Source organism: Mustelus asterias, chromosome 16, assembly GCF_964213995.1.
Source record: "Mustelus asterias chromosome 16, sMusAst1.hap1.1, whole genome shotgun sequence".
Classification (NCBI taxonomy): Eukaryota; Metazoa; Chordata; class Chondrichthyes; order Carcharhiniformes; family Triakidae; genus Mustelus; species Mustelus asterias.
Window position 1 is genome coordinate 98,979,966 of NC_135816.1, and position 16,857 is coordinate 98,996,822.

Below are 16,857 nucleotides of genomic sequence, written 5' to 3' on the forward strand. Positions count from 1 at the left end.
GGTGGAAGAGTCAATTACCAGGGGGGCACAGGTTAAAGGTGCGAGGGGCAAGGTTTTAAGGAGATGTACGAGGCAGATTTTTTACACAGAGAGTAGTGGGTGCCTGGAACTCGTTATCGGGGGAGGTAGTGGAAACAGATATGATAGTGACTTTTAAGGGGCGTCTTAGCAAGTACATGAATAGAATGGGAATAGAGGGATATGGGCCCCGGAAGGACAGAGGGTTTTCGTTAAGTTGAGCAGCATGGTCGGTGCAGGCTTGGAGAACCAAATGGCCTGTTCCTGTGCTGTAATTTTCTTTGTTCTTTGTTCTTTGTCAGAGGGTCAGTGCTGAGGGAGTGCTGCACTGTCAGAGGGTCAGTGCTGAGGGAGTGCTGCACTGTCAGAGGGTCAGTGCTGAGAGAGTGCTGCACTGTCAGAGGGTCAGTGCTGAGGGAGTGCTGCACTATCAGAGGGTCAGTGCTGAGGGAGTGCTGCACTGTCAGAGTGTCAGTACTGAGGGAGTGCTGCACTGTCAGAGGGTCAGTACTGAGGGAGTGCTACACTGTCAGAGGGTCAGTACTGAGGGAGTGCCGTACTGTCAGAGGGTCAGTGCTGAGGGAGTGCCGCACTGTCAGAGGGTCAGTACTGAGGGAGGGCTGCACTGTCAGAGGGTCAGTACTGAGGGAGTGCTGCATTGTCAGAGAGTCAGTGCTGAGGGAGTGCTGCACTGTCAGAGGTTCAGTGCTGAGGGAGCGCCGCACTGTCAAACGGTCAGTGCTGAGGGAGTGCTGCACTGTCAGAGGGTCAGTACTGAGGGAGTGCCGCACTGTCAGAGGGTCAGTACTGAGGGAGTGCTGCACTGTCAGAGGGTCAGCACTGAGGGAGTGTTGCACTGTCAGAGGGTCAGTACTGAGGGAGTGCTGCACTGTCAGAGGGTCAGTACTGAGGGAGTGCCGCACTGTCAGAGGGTCAGTACTGAGGGAGTGCTGCACTGTCAGAGGGTCAGTACTGAGGGAGTGCCGCACTGTCAGAGGGTCAGTGCTGAGGGAGTGCTGCACTGTCAGAGGGTCAGTACTGAGGGAGTGCTGCACTGTCAGAGGGTCAGTACTGAGGGAGTGCCGCACTGTCAGAGGGTCAGTGCTGAGGGAGTGCTGCACTGTCAGAGGCTCAGTACTGAGGGAGTGCCGCACTGTCAGAGGGTCAGTACTGAGGGAGGGCCGCACTGTCAGAGGGTCAGTACTGAGGGAGTGCCGCACTGTCAGAGGGTCAGTACTGAGGGAGGGCCGCACTGTCAGAGGGTCAGTACTGAGGGAGTGCTGCACTGTCAGAGGGTCAGTACTGAGGGAGTGCTGCACTGTCAGAGGGTCAGTACTGAGGGAGTGCTGCACTGTCAGAGGGTCAGTGCTGAGGGAGTGCTGCACTGTCAGAGGGTCAGTACTGAGGGAGTGCTGCACTGTCAGAGGGTCAGTACTGAGGGAGTGCCGCACTGTCAGAGGGTCAGTACTGATGGAGTGCCGCACTGTCAGAGGGTCAGTACTGAGGGAGTGCCGCACTGTCAGAGGGTCAGTACTGAGGGAGTGCTGCACTGTCAGAGGGTCAGTACTGATGGAGTGCCGCACTGTCAGAGGGTCAGTACTGATGGAGTGCCGCACTGTCAGAGGGTCAGTACTGATGGAGTGCCACACTGTCAGAGGGTCAGTACTGATGGAGTGCCGCACTGTCAGAGGGTCAGTACTGATGGAGTGCCACACTGTCAGAGGGTCAGTACTGATGGAGTGCCACACTGTCAGAGTCACTGTGCCAGTCCAGCTGTCCCCCTCACCATCCGCAGTGCCCCCTCACCTGGTTGAGCCAGCTGTCCGCGGGCAGCAGGAATGGAAGAGGAGGTGGGCCATGCCTGTGAAGGCACTGCCGTCCGGGGGCTTGGTGACGAAGACTGGGCCAGCGAGTAGGAAGACCAGCAGCCCCAGCACCAGGCAGATGACGGGAATGACGTATCCGATGAAGAAATCGATGTTCTGTTGGATATAGGAAATCAGGAGGAGAGACAGAATGGCACCAATGTTTATCGACCAGTAGAACCAGTTGAAGAATTTCCTGACGGCTTCAGGTCCCCGGTCCGTCACCTGAGGAGACAGAGAGCAAGAGAGATACATTCATATAGCGCCTTGCACTGCTAATGAAATTCGGCATGTCCACTCCGACTCTCACCATCTTTCCAGACGCACCATGGAAAGCATCCTTTCTGGTTGTATCAGAGTTTCTCGGTGCCCAGATCACCGACAACCTGTCCTGGTTCCCCCCATGCCAACACTATAGTTAAGAAAGCCCACCAACACGTCTACTTTCTCAGAAGGCTAAGGAAATTGCAGCTTGAAGGAAGCCTAATATCCACTTTAGGCACGGCACGGTGGCACAGTGGTTCGCACTGCTGCCTCACAGCCCAGAGACCCGGGTTCAATCCCGGCTTGGGTCACTGTCTGTGCAGAGTCTGCACGTTCTCCCCGTGTCTGCGTGGGTTTCCTCCGGGTGCTCCGGTTTCCTCCCACAGTCTGAAAGACGTGCTGGTTAGGGTGCATTGTCCGTGCTAAATTCTACCTCAGTGAACCCGAACAGGCGCCGGAGTGTGGGCGACTCGGGGAATTTCACAGTAACTTCATTGCAGTGTTAATGTAAGCCTACTTGTGACACTACTAAATAAACTTCCAACTTAAAATTCGGCATGTCCACGACACCTCTCACCAACTTTTACAGATGCATCATAGAAAGCATTCTTTCTGGTTGTATCACAGCTTGGTATGGCTCCTGCTCTGCCCAAGACCGCAAGGAACTAAAAGGGTCGTGAATGTAGCCCAATCCATCACACAAACCAGCCTCCCATCCATTGACTCTGTCTACACTTCCCACTGCCTCGGTAAAGCAGCCAGCATAATTAAGGACCCCACGCACCCCGGACATTCTGTCTTCCACCTTCTTCCGTCAGGAAAAAGATACAAAAGCCTGAGGTCACGTCCCAACCGACTCAAGAACAGCTTCTTCCCTGCTGCTGTCTGACTTTTGAATGGGCCTTCAAGCTCTCAGCAGAGCCTGTCTCAGCTCTGTTTGTAAGCTACAACTAAAACCCACCTTCCAACCCAAAGAGCAGCGTTTAGGTAATTACTAAGTTAAGAAAGACCAGTGTTATGGTTCACGTTAGAAACTCCAAACTGTTTTATGGAGGCCGCCTGAACCATACGTTTTGCATTTTGAATTTGGTTAGGAAAAGCTTGAGACGTTTCACCTCAGGTATGATTCAAAAGACCCACTAGGGAGCTTTTACCCTGGAACCAGGGGAGGTAGTGGAAGCGGATACGACAGTGACTTTTAAGGGCCATCTTAACAAATACATGAATAGGATGGGAATAGAGGGATATGGTCCCCGGAAGAGTAGGGGGTTTTAGTTCAGTCGGGCAGCATGGTCGGTGCAGGCTTGGAAGAGCTGTTCCTGTGCCTTGTAAATTTCTTTGTTCTTTGTACAAAGTTTATTTAAGAATATAGTTTACATGTATCGTAAGAAAATTATTAATTATAGAAAATTATTAATTTTATCAATTTCAAACAAGAAAGAAAGCAGCCACTATCATGTCTAACTCTTCACCAATATATCAGATGTTCCAATCAAAACCCTCCAACCAGATTGATCACAGGTTAAAGATCACATGATACTGGAATCCAGTTCCCTGGGTTGAATGCTGATTTCAAATGATCTTGAAAACTCAGAGCAGCTCCCCAAAACACAGATTCTTTACTGCAGCATGGCAAACGAGATGTGCTCTCAGCTAACTGGTAAAACTGACAAAACAAAAGTGGAGAGACGTCTTTCAGCTAAGCTCTCACACTGCACCCAAAAAAAAATCAAACACTGAAAACTTTGCTCACCTGACTTGTTCAACTTTCCTCTCCTCCCACAATGACATCACCCAAAACTGTGATCATGATTTAAAAAACGTCTTAAAGGTACATCACACTAGACTACAGATAGAAATTATCCCTTAATTTAACCCTTCAATCTCCTCATGTACGAAACTCCAATGGTCACACTCCTAAGGCGGCACTCCAGTGCAGACTGTTCATCTCTTTGTACAGTTACCCAACTTTATTTTTTGAAGAGGTGACAAAGATAATTGATGAGGGAAGGGCTGTAGATGTAGTTTCCATGGACTTTAGTAAGGCATTTGACTGGTACAAAAACTAAAATTACATGGGATTTGGGGTGGGCTGGTTGGATGGATACAGGACTGGCTTAGTCATAGAAGACAGAGAGTAGCGGTGGAAGGGTGTTTTTCAGAATGGAGATCTGTAGCTCGTGGTGTTCCACAGGGATCAGTGCTGGGTCCTCTGTTGTTTGTTGTATATATAAATGATCTGGAGGAACATGTGGGTTGTCTGATTAGTAAGTTGCGGATGACAGGAAGATTGTTGGAGTTGTGGATTGTCAGAGGATACAACAAAATATAGATAGATTGGAGACTTGAGCACAGAAATGGCAGATGGAGTTTAACCCGACCAAATGCAAGGTGATGCATTTTGGAGGATCAAATTTAGGTGTGAATTATACCGTAAATGGCAGAACCCTTTGGGCGGCACGGTAGCACAGTGGTTAGCACTGCTGCCTCACAGCTCCAGGGACCTGGGTTCGATTCCCGGCTTGGGTCACTGTCTGTGTGGAGTTTGCACATTCTCCCCGTGTCTGCGTGGGTTTCCTTCGGGTGCTCCGGTTTCCTCCCACAGTCCAAAGATGTGCGGGTTAGGTTGATTGGCCATGCTTAAATTGCCCCTTCGTGTCCTGAGATGCGTAGATTAGAGGGATTAGTGGGTAAAAGATGTAGGGATATGGGGGCAGGGCCTGGGTGGGATTGTGGTCGGTGCAGACTCGATGGGCCGAATGGCCTCTTTCTGTACTGTAGGGTTTCTATGATTCTATGATTAACATACAGAGGGACCTGGGCGTGCAGGTCCACAGTTCACTAAAATTGACAACACAGGTGGCCAAGCAGGTGAAGAAGGCATATGGCATCGGCCGGGGCACTGAGTACAAGAGTTGGAGAGTCATATTGCAGCCAAGTAAAACCTTGGTTAGGCCGCATTTGGAGTATTTTGTACAGTTCTGGTCACCACACTGCCAGAAGGACGTGGAAGCTTTGGAGAGAGTGCAGAGAAGGTTCACCAGGATGTTGCCTGGTCTCGAGGGTGTTGACTATGCGGAGAGGTTGAATAAACTAGGATTGTTTTCACTGGAAAGACGGGGGCTGAGGGGAGACCGGATAAGAGGTCGATGCAATTGAGAGGCACAGACAGGATGGATATTCAGAGGCTTTTTCCAAGGGTGGAAGTGTCAATTACAGGGGGCACAGGTTCAAGGTGAGAGGGAAAAGTTTAAGGGAGATGTGCGGGGAATGTTTCTCACACAGAGAATGGTGGGTGCCTGGAACGCGCTGCCAGAGGAGGTGGTGGAAGCAACATTAGCAACATTTAAGAGTCATCTGGATGGGTCCATGAAAAGAGAGGGAGTAGAGGGATACGGACCGAGTAAGGGCAGAAGGTTTTTTTTTAGTTTAGCTAGAGCATCAAGATCGGCACAGGCTTGGAGGGCCGAAGGACCTGTTCCTGCGCTGGACTTTTCTTTGTTCTATTTTGAAAGCCATAGCTGAATCGGAGTCCAGCAACACTACTCGGCAGTTTCACCCCACATCCGAATAGCCCATCTCGGGAAAATAAACCTTTCCCTCATAGCTCCCAGTCAGAGGGAGATCGAGGAGTAAGTATGTGGGCAAATCAGAGAGATGTGAGAGGAACAGGGTTATAACAGCTGGGGATTTCAACTTCTCCAATATTAACTGGGATTCCCTTAGATGGGATGGGTTTCCCTTAGAGTGACAGGACCCCCAGGAGAGCTTTGTGTTCCAGTACGTAGATTTGATTTGATTTATTATTGTCACATGTATTGGGATACAGTGAAAAGTATTGTTTCCTGTGCCTATATAAAGCATGCCGTTCATAGAGTACATAGGGGAGAAGGAAAGGAGAGGGTGCAGAATGTAGTGTTACAGTCATAGCTCGGGTGTAGAGAAAGATCAACTTAATATAAAAGATAAAAGCAAAGATAAAATCTCTGACGAAGGGTCATCTAGACTCGAAACATTGGCTCTATTCTCCCTCCACAGTTGCTGTCAGACCTGCTGAGATTTTCCAGCATTTTCTGCTTTCGTTTCAACTGAATATAAGGTAGGTCCATTCAAAAGTCTGACAGCAGCAGGGAAGAAGCTGTTCTTGAGTCGGTTGGTACGTGACCTCAGACTTTTGTATCGTTTTCCCGAGGGAAGAAGGTGGAAGAGAGAATGTCCGGGGTGCGTGGGGTCCTTGATTATGCTGGCTGCTTTGCCGAGGCAGCGGGAAGTGTAGACAGAGTCAATGGATGGGAGGCTGGTTTGCATGATACTTGGACGACATTCGCGACCCTTTGTAGTTCCTTGTTGTCTTGGGCAGAGCAGGAGCCCAGACCAAGCTGTGATACAACCAGAAAGAATGCTTTCTATGGTGCATCTGTAAAAGTTGGTGAGAGTCGTAGCTGACATGCCAAATTTTCTTAGTCTCCTGAGAAAGTAGAGACATTGGTGGGCTTTCTTAACTATAGATAGTGCGAGTAGGGAAGAGGCAGTGCTGGACCCAATCGTAGGGAATGCAGCGGGGCAAGTGGTTGAAGTGTAAGTGGGTGAGCATTTTAGCAATAGTGACCATAACTCTGTAAGTCTCAAAGTCACTATGGACAGGGATAAAGATAGTCCAGAAATCAAGTATCTGAACTGGGGGAAGGCTGATTTCAGTACCATTAGACAGGACTTGGCCAACCGAGACTGGGAGAAGCCACTTGCAGGTAAATCTACATTTGGAAAGTGGGAGTCTTTTAAAAGTGAAATAGGGAGCGTTCAGGGTTGAAGTGTTCCTCTCTGAGTGAAGGGCAAGGCTGGTAACCAGGGAGCCCTGGATGTTAAGGAATATCGAGGGTTTGATGAAGAGAAAAAGGAAACTTTTGGTAGGTATAAAAACAGGGGAGGCCCTTCAGCCCTTCAGTGTGGGGGGGGGATGCTTAAACAAGAAATTAGGAGGGCAAAGAGGAACCACAAAATATCATTGGCGGATAAGATTAAGGAAAACCCCAGGGCACTTTATAAATACAGTAAGAGCACGAGGATGACCAGGGAAAGAGTGCGGCCCATTAGAAACCAAGGGGACAATCTACGTAGAGCCAGAGGACATGGGCAAGGCCGAAAATGAATATTTTTTCATAGAATCATAGAATCCCTACAGTGCAGAAGGAGACCATTCAGCCCATCGAGCCTGCACCAACCACAATCCCATCCAGGCCCCATCCCCATAACCTCACATATTTACCCTGCTAATCCCCCTGACACTAAGGGGCAATTTAGCGTGGCCAATCAACCTAACCCGCACATCTTTGGAGTGTGGGAGGAAACTGGAGCACCCGGAGGAAACCCACGCAGACACTGGGAGAATGTGCAAACTCCACACAGACAGTGACCCGAGGCTGGGAATCAAACCCGGATCCCTGGTGGAGTGAGGCAGCAGTGCTAAGCACTGTGCCACTGGGCCAGTCCCAGTGGTTAATAGGTTTTTAATCAGTGGGGATTTGAGGGTTATGGAGAGAAGGCAGGAAAGTGGTGGCGATTCTCCCAGCCCGCTTTAGCATCGCAGCGGGGCTGGGAGAATCAAACGGAGGCCGTGTAGCGGGCTTCTCGCTGGGCGCCACAGTCTCTGCATGTCTCTGGTCACCAGATTTCTGGTCCCGCCGCCACTCTGCATTTGGTGGTGACAGAGGGAGGGAGGCCATCGATCAGGAGGCCGGCAGTGCGGGCTACCGCACATGCGCCAATCTCAGCGCGGACAGATCGGCAAATGCGCAAGGGCCGCTCAGCACTGTGCTGCCGGCCTCTCCAGCAGGAATAGGCCCCGGCCGCTGATTTTTCACATGATTCACACGAGGGCACTCTGCAGTGCGCAGAGTGAGAGACTCATTTTGAAAATCCCGCTGAAAAAAACCCAGCTTTTAATCATGGATCACTGAATCATAGAATCCTACAGTGAGGAAGCCATTCGGCCCATCAAGTCTGCACCGACCACAATCCCACCCAGGCCCTATCCCTGTAACCCCACATATTTACCCCACAAATCCCTCTTATCCCTGGACACTAAGGGTTTGAGGGTAAATCCACATCTGGTATGTGGCAGTCTTTTAAGGAACAGTTGTTAAGGCTACAGGACAAGCATGTGCCTGTAAAAAAGAAGGATAGGAAGGGTAGGATTAGAGAACCGTGGATAACCAGGGAAATTGAGGGACTGGTCAAAAAGAAAAGAGAGGCGTATGTTAGGTCCAAGCAGCTAAAAACGGAGGGAGCTCTGGAGGAGTACAATGAAAGTAGGAAAGTACTCAAACGGGGAATTAGAAGAGCAAAAAGGGGTCACGAAATGTTCTTGGCAGACAGGATTAAGGAGAATCCCAAGGCATTTTATTCATACGTTCGGAACAAAAGGGTTGTTAGGGAAAAAATTGGACCTCTCAGGGACAAAATGGGGACTTATGCTTGGAGCCCAAAGAAGTAGGGGAGATCCTAAATGAATACTTTGTGTCGGTATTCACAAAGGAGAGGGATGTGTTGACTGGGAGTGTCTCTGAGGGGAGTGTTGAACCGTTGGAGAAAATCTCCATTACAAAGGAGGAAGTGTTAGGTTTGTTAGAGAATATAAAGACTGACAAATCCCCAGGGCCTGATGGAATCTATCCAAGGCTGCTCAGGGAGACGAGAGGTGAAATCGTTGGGCCTCTGACGCAAATCTTTGTCTCGTCACTGGGCACAGGTGAGGTCCCAGAGGATTGGAGGATAGCCAATGTGGTCCCGTTATTTAAGAAGGGTAGGAAGGATAACCCGGGTAATTATAGGCCGGTGAGCTTGACGTCCGTGGTGGGGAAGTTGTTGGAGAAGATTCTTAGAGATAGGATGTATGCGCATTTAGAAAGGAATAAACTCATTAACGATAGTCAGCATGGTTTTGTGAGAGGGAGGTCATGCCTCACTAACCTGGTGGTGTTTTTTGAAGAAGTGACCAAAATGGTTGACGAAGGAAGGGCCGTGGATGTTGTCTATATGGACTTTAGTAAAGGGTTTGACAAAGTCCCTCATGGTAGGCTAGTGAAAAAGGTTGGATCCCATGGGATAAAGGGGGAGGTGGCTAGATGGGTGGAGAACTGGCTTGGTCATAGAAGACAGAGGGTGGTAGTGGAAGGGTCTTTTTCCGGCTGGAGGCCTGTGACTAGTGGTGTACCGCAGGGCTCTGTATTGGGACCTCTGCTGTTTGTGATTTATATAAATGATCTGGAAGAAGGAGTAACTGGGGTGATCAGTAAGTTTGCGGACGACACAAAACTGGCAGGACTTGCAGATAGTGAGGAACATTGTCAGAGGCTACAGAAGGATATAGATAGGCTGGAAATTTGGGCAAGGAAATGGCAGATGGAGTTCAATCCTGATAAATGCGAAGTGATGCATTTTGGTGGGAATAATGTAGGGAGGAGCTACACGATAAATGGAAGAACCATAAAGGGTGTAGAGACGCAGAGGGACCTGGGTGTGCAAGTCCACAGATCTTTGAAGGTGATGTCACAGGTGGAGAAGGTGGTGAAGAAGGCATATGGCATGCTTGCCTTTATAGGACGGGGCATAGAGTATAAGAGTTGGGGTCTAATGTTGCAGATGTATAGAACGTTGGTTCAGCCGCATTTGGAATACTGCGTCCAGTTCTGGTCGCCACACTACCAGAAGGACGTGGAGGCTGTGGAGAAAGTACAGAGGAGGTTTACCAGGATGTTGCCTGGTATGGAGGGGCTTGGTTATCAGGAGAGATTGGGGAAACTGGGGTTGTTCTCCTTGGAAAGACGGAGGATGAGGGGAGACTTAATAGAGGTGTATAAAATTATGAAAGGCATAGATAGGGTGAACGGTGGGAAGCTTTTCCCCGGGTCGGTGGTGACGTTCACGAGGGGTCATAGGTTCAAGGTGAAGGGGGGGAGGTTTAACACAGATATCAGAAGGACATATTTTACACAGAGGGTCGTGGGGGCCTGGAATGTGTTGCCGGGCAAGGTGGTGGAGGCGGACACACTGGGAACTTTTAAGACTTATCTAGACAGCTATATGAACGGAGTGGGAATGGAGGGATACAAAAGAATGGTCTAGTCTGGACCAGGGAGCGGCGCGGGCTAATTGTTCCTTGTTTCTCGTTTCAAGGCTTCATTCTATGATCATCTTGCTGGTGCCAGTACAGAGCGAGACTGCGGATAGTTGGGAACCTGTCTCGGGGGCAGGGAATTCATATGGTGTTCGTGGAAGTGGAAATGACTAGGGTTGGGAAGCATTTCCCGATCAGGGCCAGTGTGATCTCCTGGACTCGTTTCGATCGCCTCAGGGGGTCGGAGAGGAATTTCCCAGATTTTTTTTCCCCATATTGGCCCTGGGGTTTTCACTCTGGGTTTTCGCCTCTCCCTGGAGATCACATGGTCTGGAATGGGGGGGTGGGGGTGAGTTAATAGGTTGTGATGAACAAAGCATCGTAGCTGTGAGGGACAGCTCGGTGGATAGGATATTGCTATGTAGATAGGCTGGAAAATTGGGCGGGGATCCTGGATTCAGGATTCAATCCTGGACCGGGGAGCGGCGCGGGCTTGGAGGGCCGAAGGGCCTGTTCCTGTGCTGTATTGTTCTTTGTTCTTTGTAAGGGCTAATTTAGCATGGCCAATTAACCTAACTCATACATCTTTGGACTGTGGGAGGAAACCGGAGCACCCGGAGGAAACCCACACAGACACGGGGAGAATGTGCAAACTCCACACAGACAGTGACCCGAGCCGGGAATCGAACCCAGGTCCCTGGCGTTGTGAGGCAGCAGTGCTAACCACTGTGCCACTGTGCCGCCTGGTGAATTTTATGTGTATTTTTTTGGGAAAATCCCACCCAGTATGTGTGGTAGATCAGCCATCATCATAATCAATGGCGGAGCAGGCTTGAAGGGTCAAATGGCCTCCTTCTGCTCCTATTTATTATGACCTTATGATCCTAATCTCTCCACTTTCAGAGAAGTCCCTTAACTCCCCAGTACCATTCCGATACAGCCTGGAGTATTGTGTGCTGTTTTGGTCTCCTTATCTGAGGAAGGATGTCCTTGCGACAGAGGGAGCACAGTGAATGTTTCCCAGGCTGATTCCTGGGATGGCAGGTCTGTCATATGAGGAGAGACTAAGTCGGTTCGGTTCAGATTCACTGGAATTTAGAAGAGTCAGAGGGGATCTGATAGAAACTTATAAAATTCTAACAGGGTTAGACAGGGTAGATTCAGAAAGAATGTTCCTGATGTTCCTGGATCTCCTATTGGGAAATGAGTTAGGGCAGATGATGGATGTGAGTGTGAGGGAACACTTTGGATCCAGTGATCATAATGCCATTAGTTTCAACCTGATCATGGATAAGGATAGATCTGGTCCTCGGGTTGAAGTTCTGAACTGGAAAAAGGCCAAATTTGATGAAATGAGAAGGGATCTGGGAAGTGTGGATTGGCACAGGCTGTTCTCTGGTAAGGATGTAAATGGAAAGTGGGAGGCCTTCAAAGGAGAAATTTTGAGAGTGCAGAGTTTGTATGTTCCTGTCAGGATTAAAGGCAAAGTAAATAGGAATAAGGAACCTTGGTTCTCGAGGGAGATTGTAACACTGATTAAGAGGAAGAGAGAGTTGTATGAAATGTACAGGCAGCAAGGAACAGATCAGATGCTTGAGGAGTATAAAAAGTGCAAGAAGCTATTTAAGAGGGAAATCAGGAGGGCTAAAAGAAGACATGAGGTTGCTTTGGCAGACAGAGTGAAGGAAAATCCAAAGAGCTTCTATAGGTACGTTAGGAGCAAAAGGATAGTGAGGGATAAAATTGGTCCTCTTGAAGACCAGAGTGGGAGACTGTGTATGGAACCAAAAGAGATGGGGGGAGATACTAAATGGTTTTTTTGCAGCCGTATTTACTGAGGAAACGGGCATGGAGTCTACGGAAATAGGGCAAACAGGTAGGGAGGCCATGGAACCTTTACAGATTAAAGGGGAGGAGGTGCTCGCTGTCTTGAGGCAAATCAGAGTGGATAAATCCCCAGGACCAGACAGGGTATTCCCACGGACCTTGGGGGAAGCTAGTGTTGAACTTGCAGGGGCCCTGGCAGACATATTTAAAATGTCAGTATTCACGGGGGAGGTGCCGGATGATTGGAGGGTGGCTCATGTTGTTCCGTTGTTTAAAAAAGGTTCCAAAAGAAATCCGGGAAATTATAGGCCAGTAAGTTTGACGTCGGTGGTGGGCAAGTTATTGGAAGGTGTGATAAGGGATAGGATCTACAAATATTTGGATAGACAGGGACTTATTAGGGAGAGTCAACATGGCTTTGTGCGTGGTAGGTCATGTTTGACCAATCGATTAGAGTTTTTCGAGGAGGAAACCAGGAAAGTGGATGAAGGGAAGGCGGTGGATGTTGTCTACCTGGATTTCAGCAAGGCCTTTGACAAGGTCCCTCATGGGAGGTTAGTTAGGAAGGTTCAGTCGCTAGGTATACATGGGGAGGTAGTAAATTGGATTAGACACTGGCTCAATGGAAGAAGCCAGAGAGTGGTTGTGGAGGATTGCTTCTCTGAGTGGAGGCCTGTGACTCGTGGTGTGCCGCAGGGATCGGTGTTGGGTCCATTGTTGTTTGTCATCTATATCAATGATCTGGATGATAATGTGGTAAATTGGATCAGCAAGTTTGCTGATGATACAAAGATTGGAGGTGTAGTGGACAGTGAGGAAGGTTTTCAAAGCTTGCAGAGGGATTTGGACCAACTAGAAAAATGGGCTAAAAAATGGCAAATGGAATTTAACGCAGAGAAGTGTGAGATATTGCACTTTGGAAGGACAACCCAAAGAAGAACGTACAGGGTAAATGGTAGGACCCTGAAGAGTGCAGTTGAACAGAGGGATCTGGGAATACAGGTACAGAATTCCCTGAAAGTGACGTCACAGGTGGATAGGGTTGTAAAGAGTGCCTTTGGTACATTGGCCTTTATAAACCGGAGTATCGAGTATAAAAGTTGGAGTGTTATGGTAAGGTTATATAAGGCCTTGGTGAGGCCGAATTTGGAGTATTGTGTACAGTTTTGGTCACCTAGTTACAGGAAGGATGTAAATAAGGTTGAAAGAGTGCAGAGAAGGTTCACAAGGATGTTGCCGGGACTTGAGAAGCTGAGTTACAGAGAGAGATTGAATATGTTGGGACTTTATTCCCTGGAGCGTAGAAGAATAAGGGGAGATTTGATAGAGGTGTATAAGATTTTGATGGGTATAGATAGAGTGAATGCAAGCAGGTTTTTTCCGCTGAGGCTAGGGGAGAAAAAAACCAGAGGGCATGGGTTAAGGGTGAAAGGAGAAAAGTTTAAAGGGAATATTAGAGGGGGCTTCTTCACGCAGAGAGTGGTGGGAGTGTGGAATGAGCTGCCGGATAAAGTGGTAAATGCGGGGTCACTTTTAACATTTAAGAAAAACTTGGACGGTATCATGGATGAGAGGGGTGTGGAGGGATATGGTCCAAGTGCAGGTCAGTGGGACTAGGCAAAAAATGGTTCGGCACAGACAAGAAGGGCCAAAAGGCCTGTTTCTGAGCTGTAATTTTCTATGGTTCTATGGTTCTATGATGGCGGGGGAGTCCAGAACTAGGGGCCATAGTTTGAGGGTAAGGGGTAAACCTTTTAGAACCGAGGTGAGGAGAAATTTCTTCACCCAGAGGGTGGTGAATGTGTGGAATTCACTCCCACAGAAAGTAGTTGGTGCCAAAACGTTGTGTGATTTGAAGAAATTAGATATCGCTCTTGGGGCTAAAGGGATCAAGGGATACGGGGGGAAGGGGGGGGGATCAGGATATTGAATTCGATGATCAGCCATGATCAAAATGAATGTTGGAGCAGGCTGGAAGGGCTGAATGGCCTCCTCCTGCTTCTAGTTTCCATGTTTCTATGATAAATAGCACAGTGGTTAGCACTGCTGCCTCACAGCGCCAGAGACCCGGGTTCGATTCCCGGCTTGGGTCACCGTCTGTGTGGAGTTTGCACATTCTCCCCGTGTCTGCGTGGGTTTCCTCCGGGTGCTCCGGTTTCCTCCCACAGTCTGAAGGACGTGCTGGTTTTGGCCATGCTAAATTCTCCCTCAGGGTACCTGAACAGGTGCCGGAGTTTGGCGATTAGGGGATTTTCACAGTAACTTCATTGCAGTGTTAATGCAAATCTTACTTGTGACTAATAAATAAATAATCGGTCTACACTTCCCGCTCCTCGGAAAAGCAGCCAGCATAATTAAGGACCCCACGCACCCCGGACATTCTCTCTTCCACCTTCTTCCATCGGGAAAAAGGTACAAAAGTCTGAGGTCACGTACCAACCGACTCAAGAACAGCTTCTTCCCTGCTGCTGTCAGACTTTTGAATGGACCTACCTCGCATTAAGTAGATCTTTCTCTACACCCTAGCTATGACTGTAACACTACATTCTGCACTCTCTCATTTCCTTCTCTATGAATGGTATGCTTTGTATAGCGCGCAAGAAACAATACTTTTCACTGTTTGTTTATACATGTGACAATAATAAATCAAATCAAATCAAAAAATAAATAAATAAACTCATTAAATCTCCCTCTGTCAGGGCCTACACATCCTGCCTAAAGTACTGGACTCACGCATGGATTTCCCCTCTGAGGCCAGATGGGATTTTCAAGTTGGGCCTTCTCTCTTCTCCATGTTTGATCAGATTGACGGTGGATTGGCGGGACAGGGGAGAGGGTGGGAAGACAATGGAACAATCTAGAAAGGCCTCTCACCTGATCGGCTCCGAAGGGAGTGATGTTGGACTTGACGCAGCCCACCGCCAGCCCGACCACCACCAGGCCTGTGTAGACGAAACCCCGGCAGTAATCCTGGCCCGTTCCTCCGGGCTCCCCACCCAGTGTGGGCCCCGAGACGTTCCAGCGGGCACCCGGCCCGTCTCCTCCCGCCCCGCCGGCAGTCTGGTTGCCGCAGATGAGGGCCCGGGTCCTGGGTTCAGCGGTGAGAGGCAGGAAGAGCATGCCGACCAGGTACAGGAGGAGGCCGGCTGCGATGGTACGGAAACGGCCCAGCCGGGCGTCGGCCAGCCAGCCCCCGAAGGGCGAGACCAGGTAGGTGGCCCCGGTGAAGACCAGGCTGGCGCTGGTGGCGCTGGGGCCCTCCCAGCCCAGGACTGAGCCATTGAGGTAAAGGACCAGGTTGCCCACCACTGCGTAGAAGGCCAGACGCTCCAGAATCTCTACTGTCAAGATAGCCCCGCATGCCAATCTGCGGCCCGCAAAGACTGAGCCAGACTGCTCCACCCGACCCCTCAGGAGGGGCTTTCTCTCCCCGCGGTGATCCATCCACAACTCTCTCGCTTTCTCTCCCACTTTCTCTCTATCTCTCTCTCCCCCCTCCAGCTGTCCGTGAGCTCTCCTCTCCGGCCTGTTCCTGACGCATTTCTCTTCTCAATTCTAAACTTCTTTCAGTCATAGCTTCCTCTTTCACACCAGCAATTTGTCTTCAATCTCGTCACATGGATCCTGACCACATTTAGGAGGTTTGTTCGTGTGTGAGGCAGAGAGACAGAGAGAGAGAGAGACAGAGAGAGAGTCAGACACAGAGAGAGAAAGAGAGAGACAGAGAGGGACTGAGACGAGAGAGTCAGAGAGAGAAAGAGAGAGAGAGAGAGAGAGAGACAGAATCGGACAGAGAGAGAGAGTGAGAGAGAAACAAAGAGAGAGACAGAGAGAGATAGACACAGAGAGAGAGAGACAGAGAGAGAGACAGAGAGAGAGTCAGACAGAGAGAGAGACACAGAGAGAGAGAGACAGAGAGAGACAGATAGAAAGAGAGACACAGAGAGAGACAGAGAGAGAGAGAGACAGAGACAGAGAGAGTCAGACAAAGACAGAGACAGAGAGACAGAGATAGAAAGAGACCTAGAGCGAGACAGAGAGAGAGACAGAGAGAGACAGAGCGAGAGAGAGAGACACACACAGAGAGAGACAGAGAGAGAGAGAGACACACACACAAAGATAGAGACAGAGAGAGAGAGAAGGAGAGCCAGATCAAGGGTGGACTTGCATTGATTAACACTAATCTCAAGAATAATACTCTGAGATTTTCACTGAGTGTTGTTTGCAGGGTGGAATGAGGCCATTCGGCCCATCTGCTGGGTGCTAGGTTTGACATGACGCTCCAGCCCCATCTCCTCCCACCCTGGCCCCTAGTTGCCGGGGTGCCGGGGTGGGGGAGAGAAGAGTGGGTAGGGGGATTAAAGGGTCAGCACAGGACACGGAGCTTCGAATGGCTTTCCTTAGGCAGCTTATCCTTCCCCAATTCCAACCCTCTCTCCCTCAGCTCATTCGCTCAGACAGTACTGACACTCTCTCCGAGTGTGGGTTCCACAGTCCCCACCACACCCAGAGGGTCAGAGTCTCAGGGTCAGGGGTCAGAGTCTCTGGGTCAGGGGGTCAGGGGTCAGAGTCGCAGGGTCAATAGTCAGAGTCTCAGAGTCAAGGGGTCAGGGGCCAGAGTCTCAGTGTGGGGGAGTCAGGGGTCAGAGTCTCAGGTTCAGGGGTCAGCATCTCAGTGTAGGGGGTCAGGGGTCAGAGTCTCAGGGTCAGGGGTCAGAGTCTCAGGGTGAAGGGATCAGAAGTCAGAGTCTCAGGGTCAGAGTCTCA

The 16,857-nt window shown here is 49.6% G+C and overlaps 1 protein-coding gene across 1 annotated transcript in view; it reads right to left on the reverse strand.

Moving 5' to 3' along the window:
* LOC144505406 (solute carrier family 15 member 4-like) overlaps positions 1 to 15,561 on the reverse strand; it is an 85,413-nt gene extending 69,852 nt beyond the window's left edge. Inside the window, exons 1-2 of the mRNA XM_078231517.1 lie at positions 14,965 to 15,561; positions 1,825 to 2,108 (exon numbers count right to left, since the gene is read on the reverse strand). Of these exons, the coding sequence (XP_078087643.1) occupies positions 1,825 to 2,108; positions 14,965 to 15,534 (854 nt within the window). The 5' untranslated portion in view covers positions 15,535 to 15,561. The remainder of the gene's footprint in view (positions 1 to 1,824; positions 2,109 to 14,964) is intronic.
* Positions 15,562 to 16,857: the final 1,296 nt, after the last annotated feature.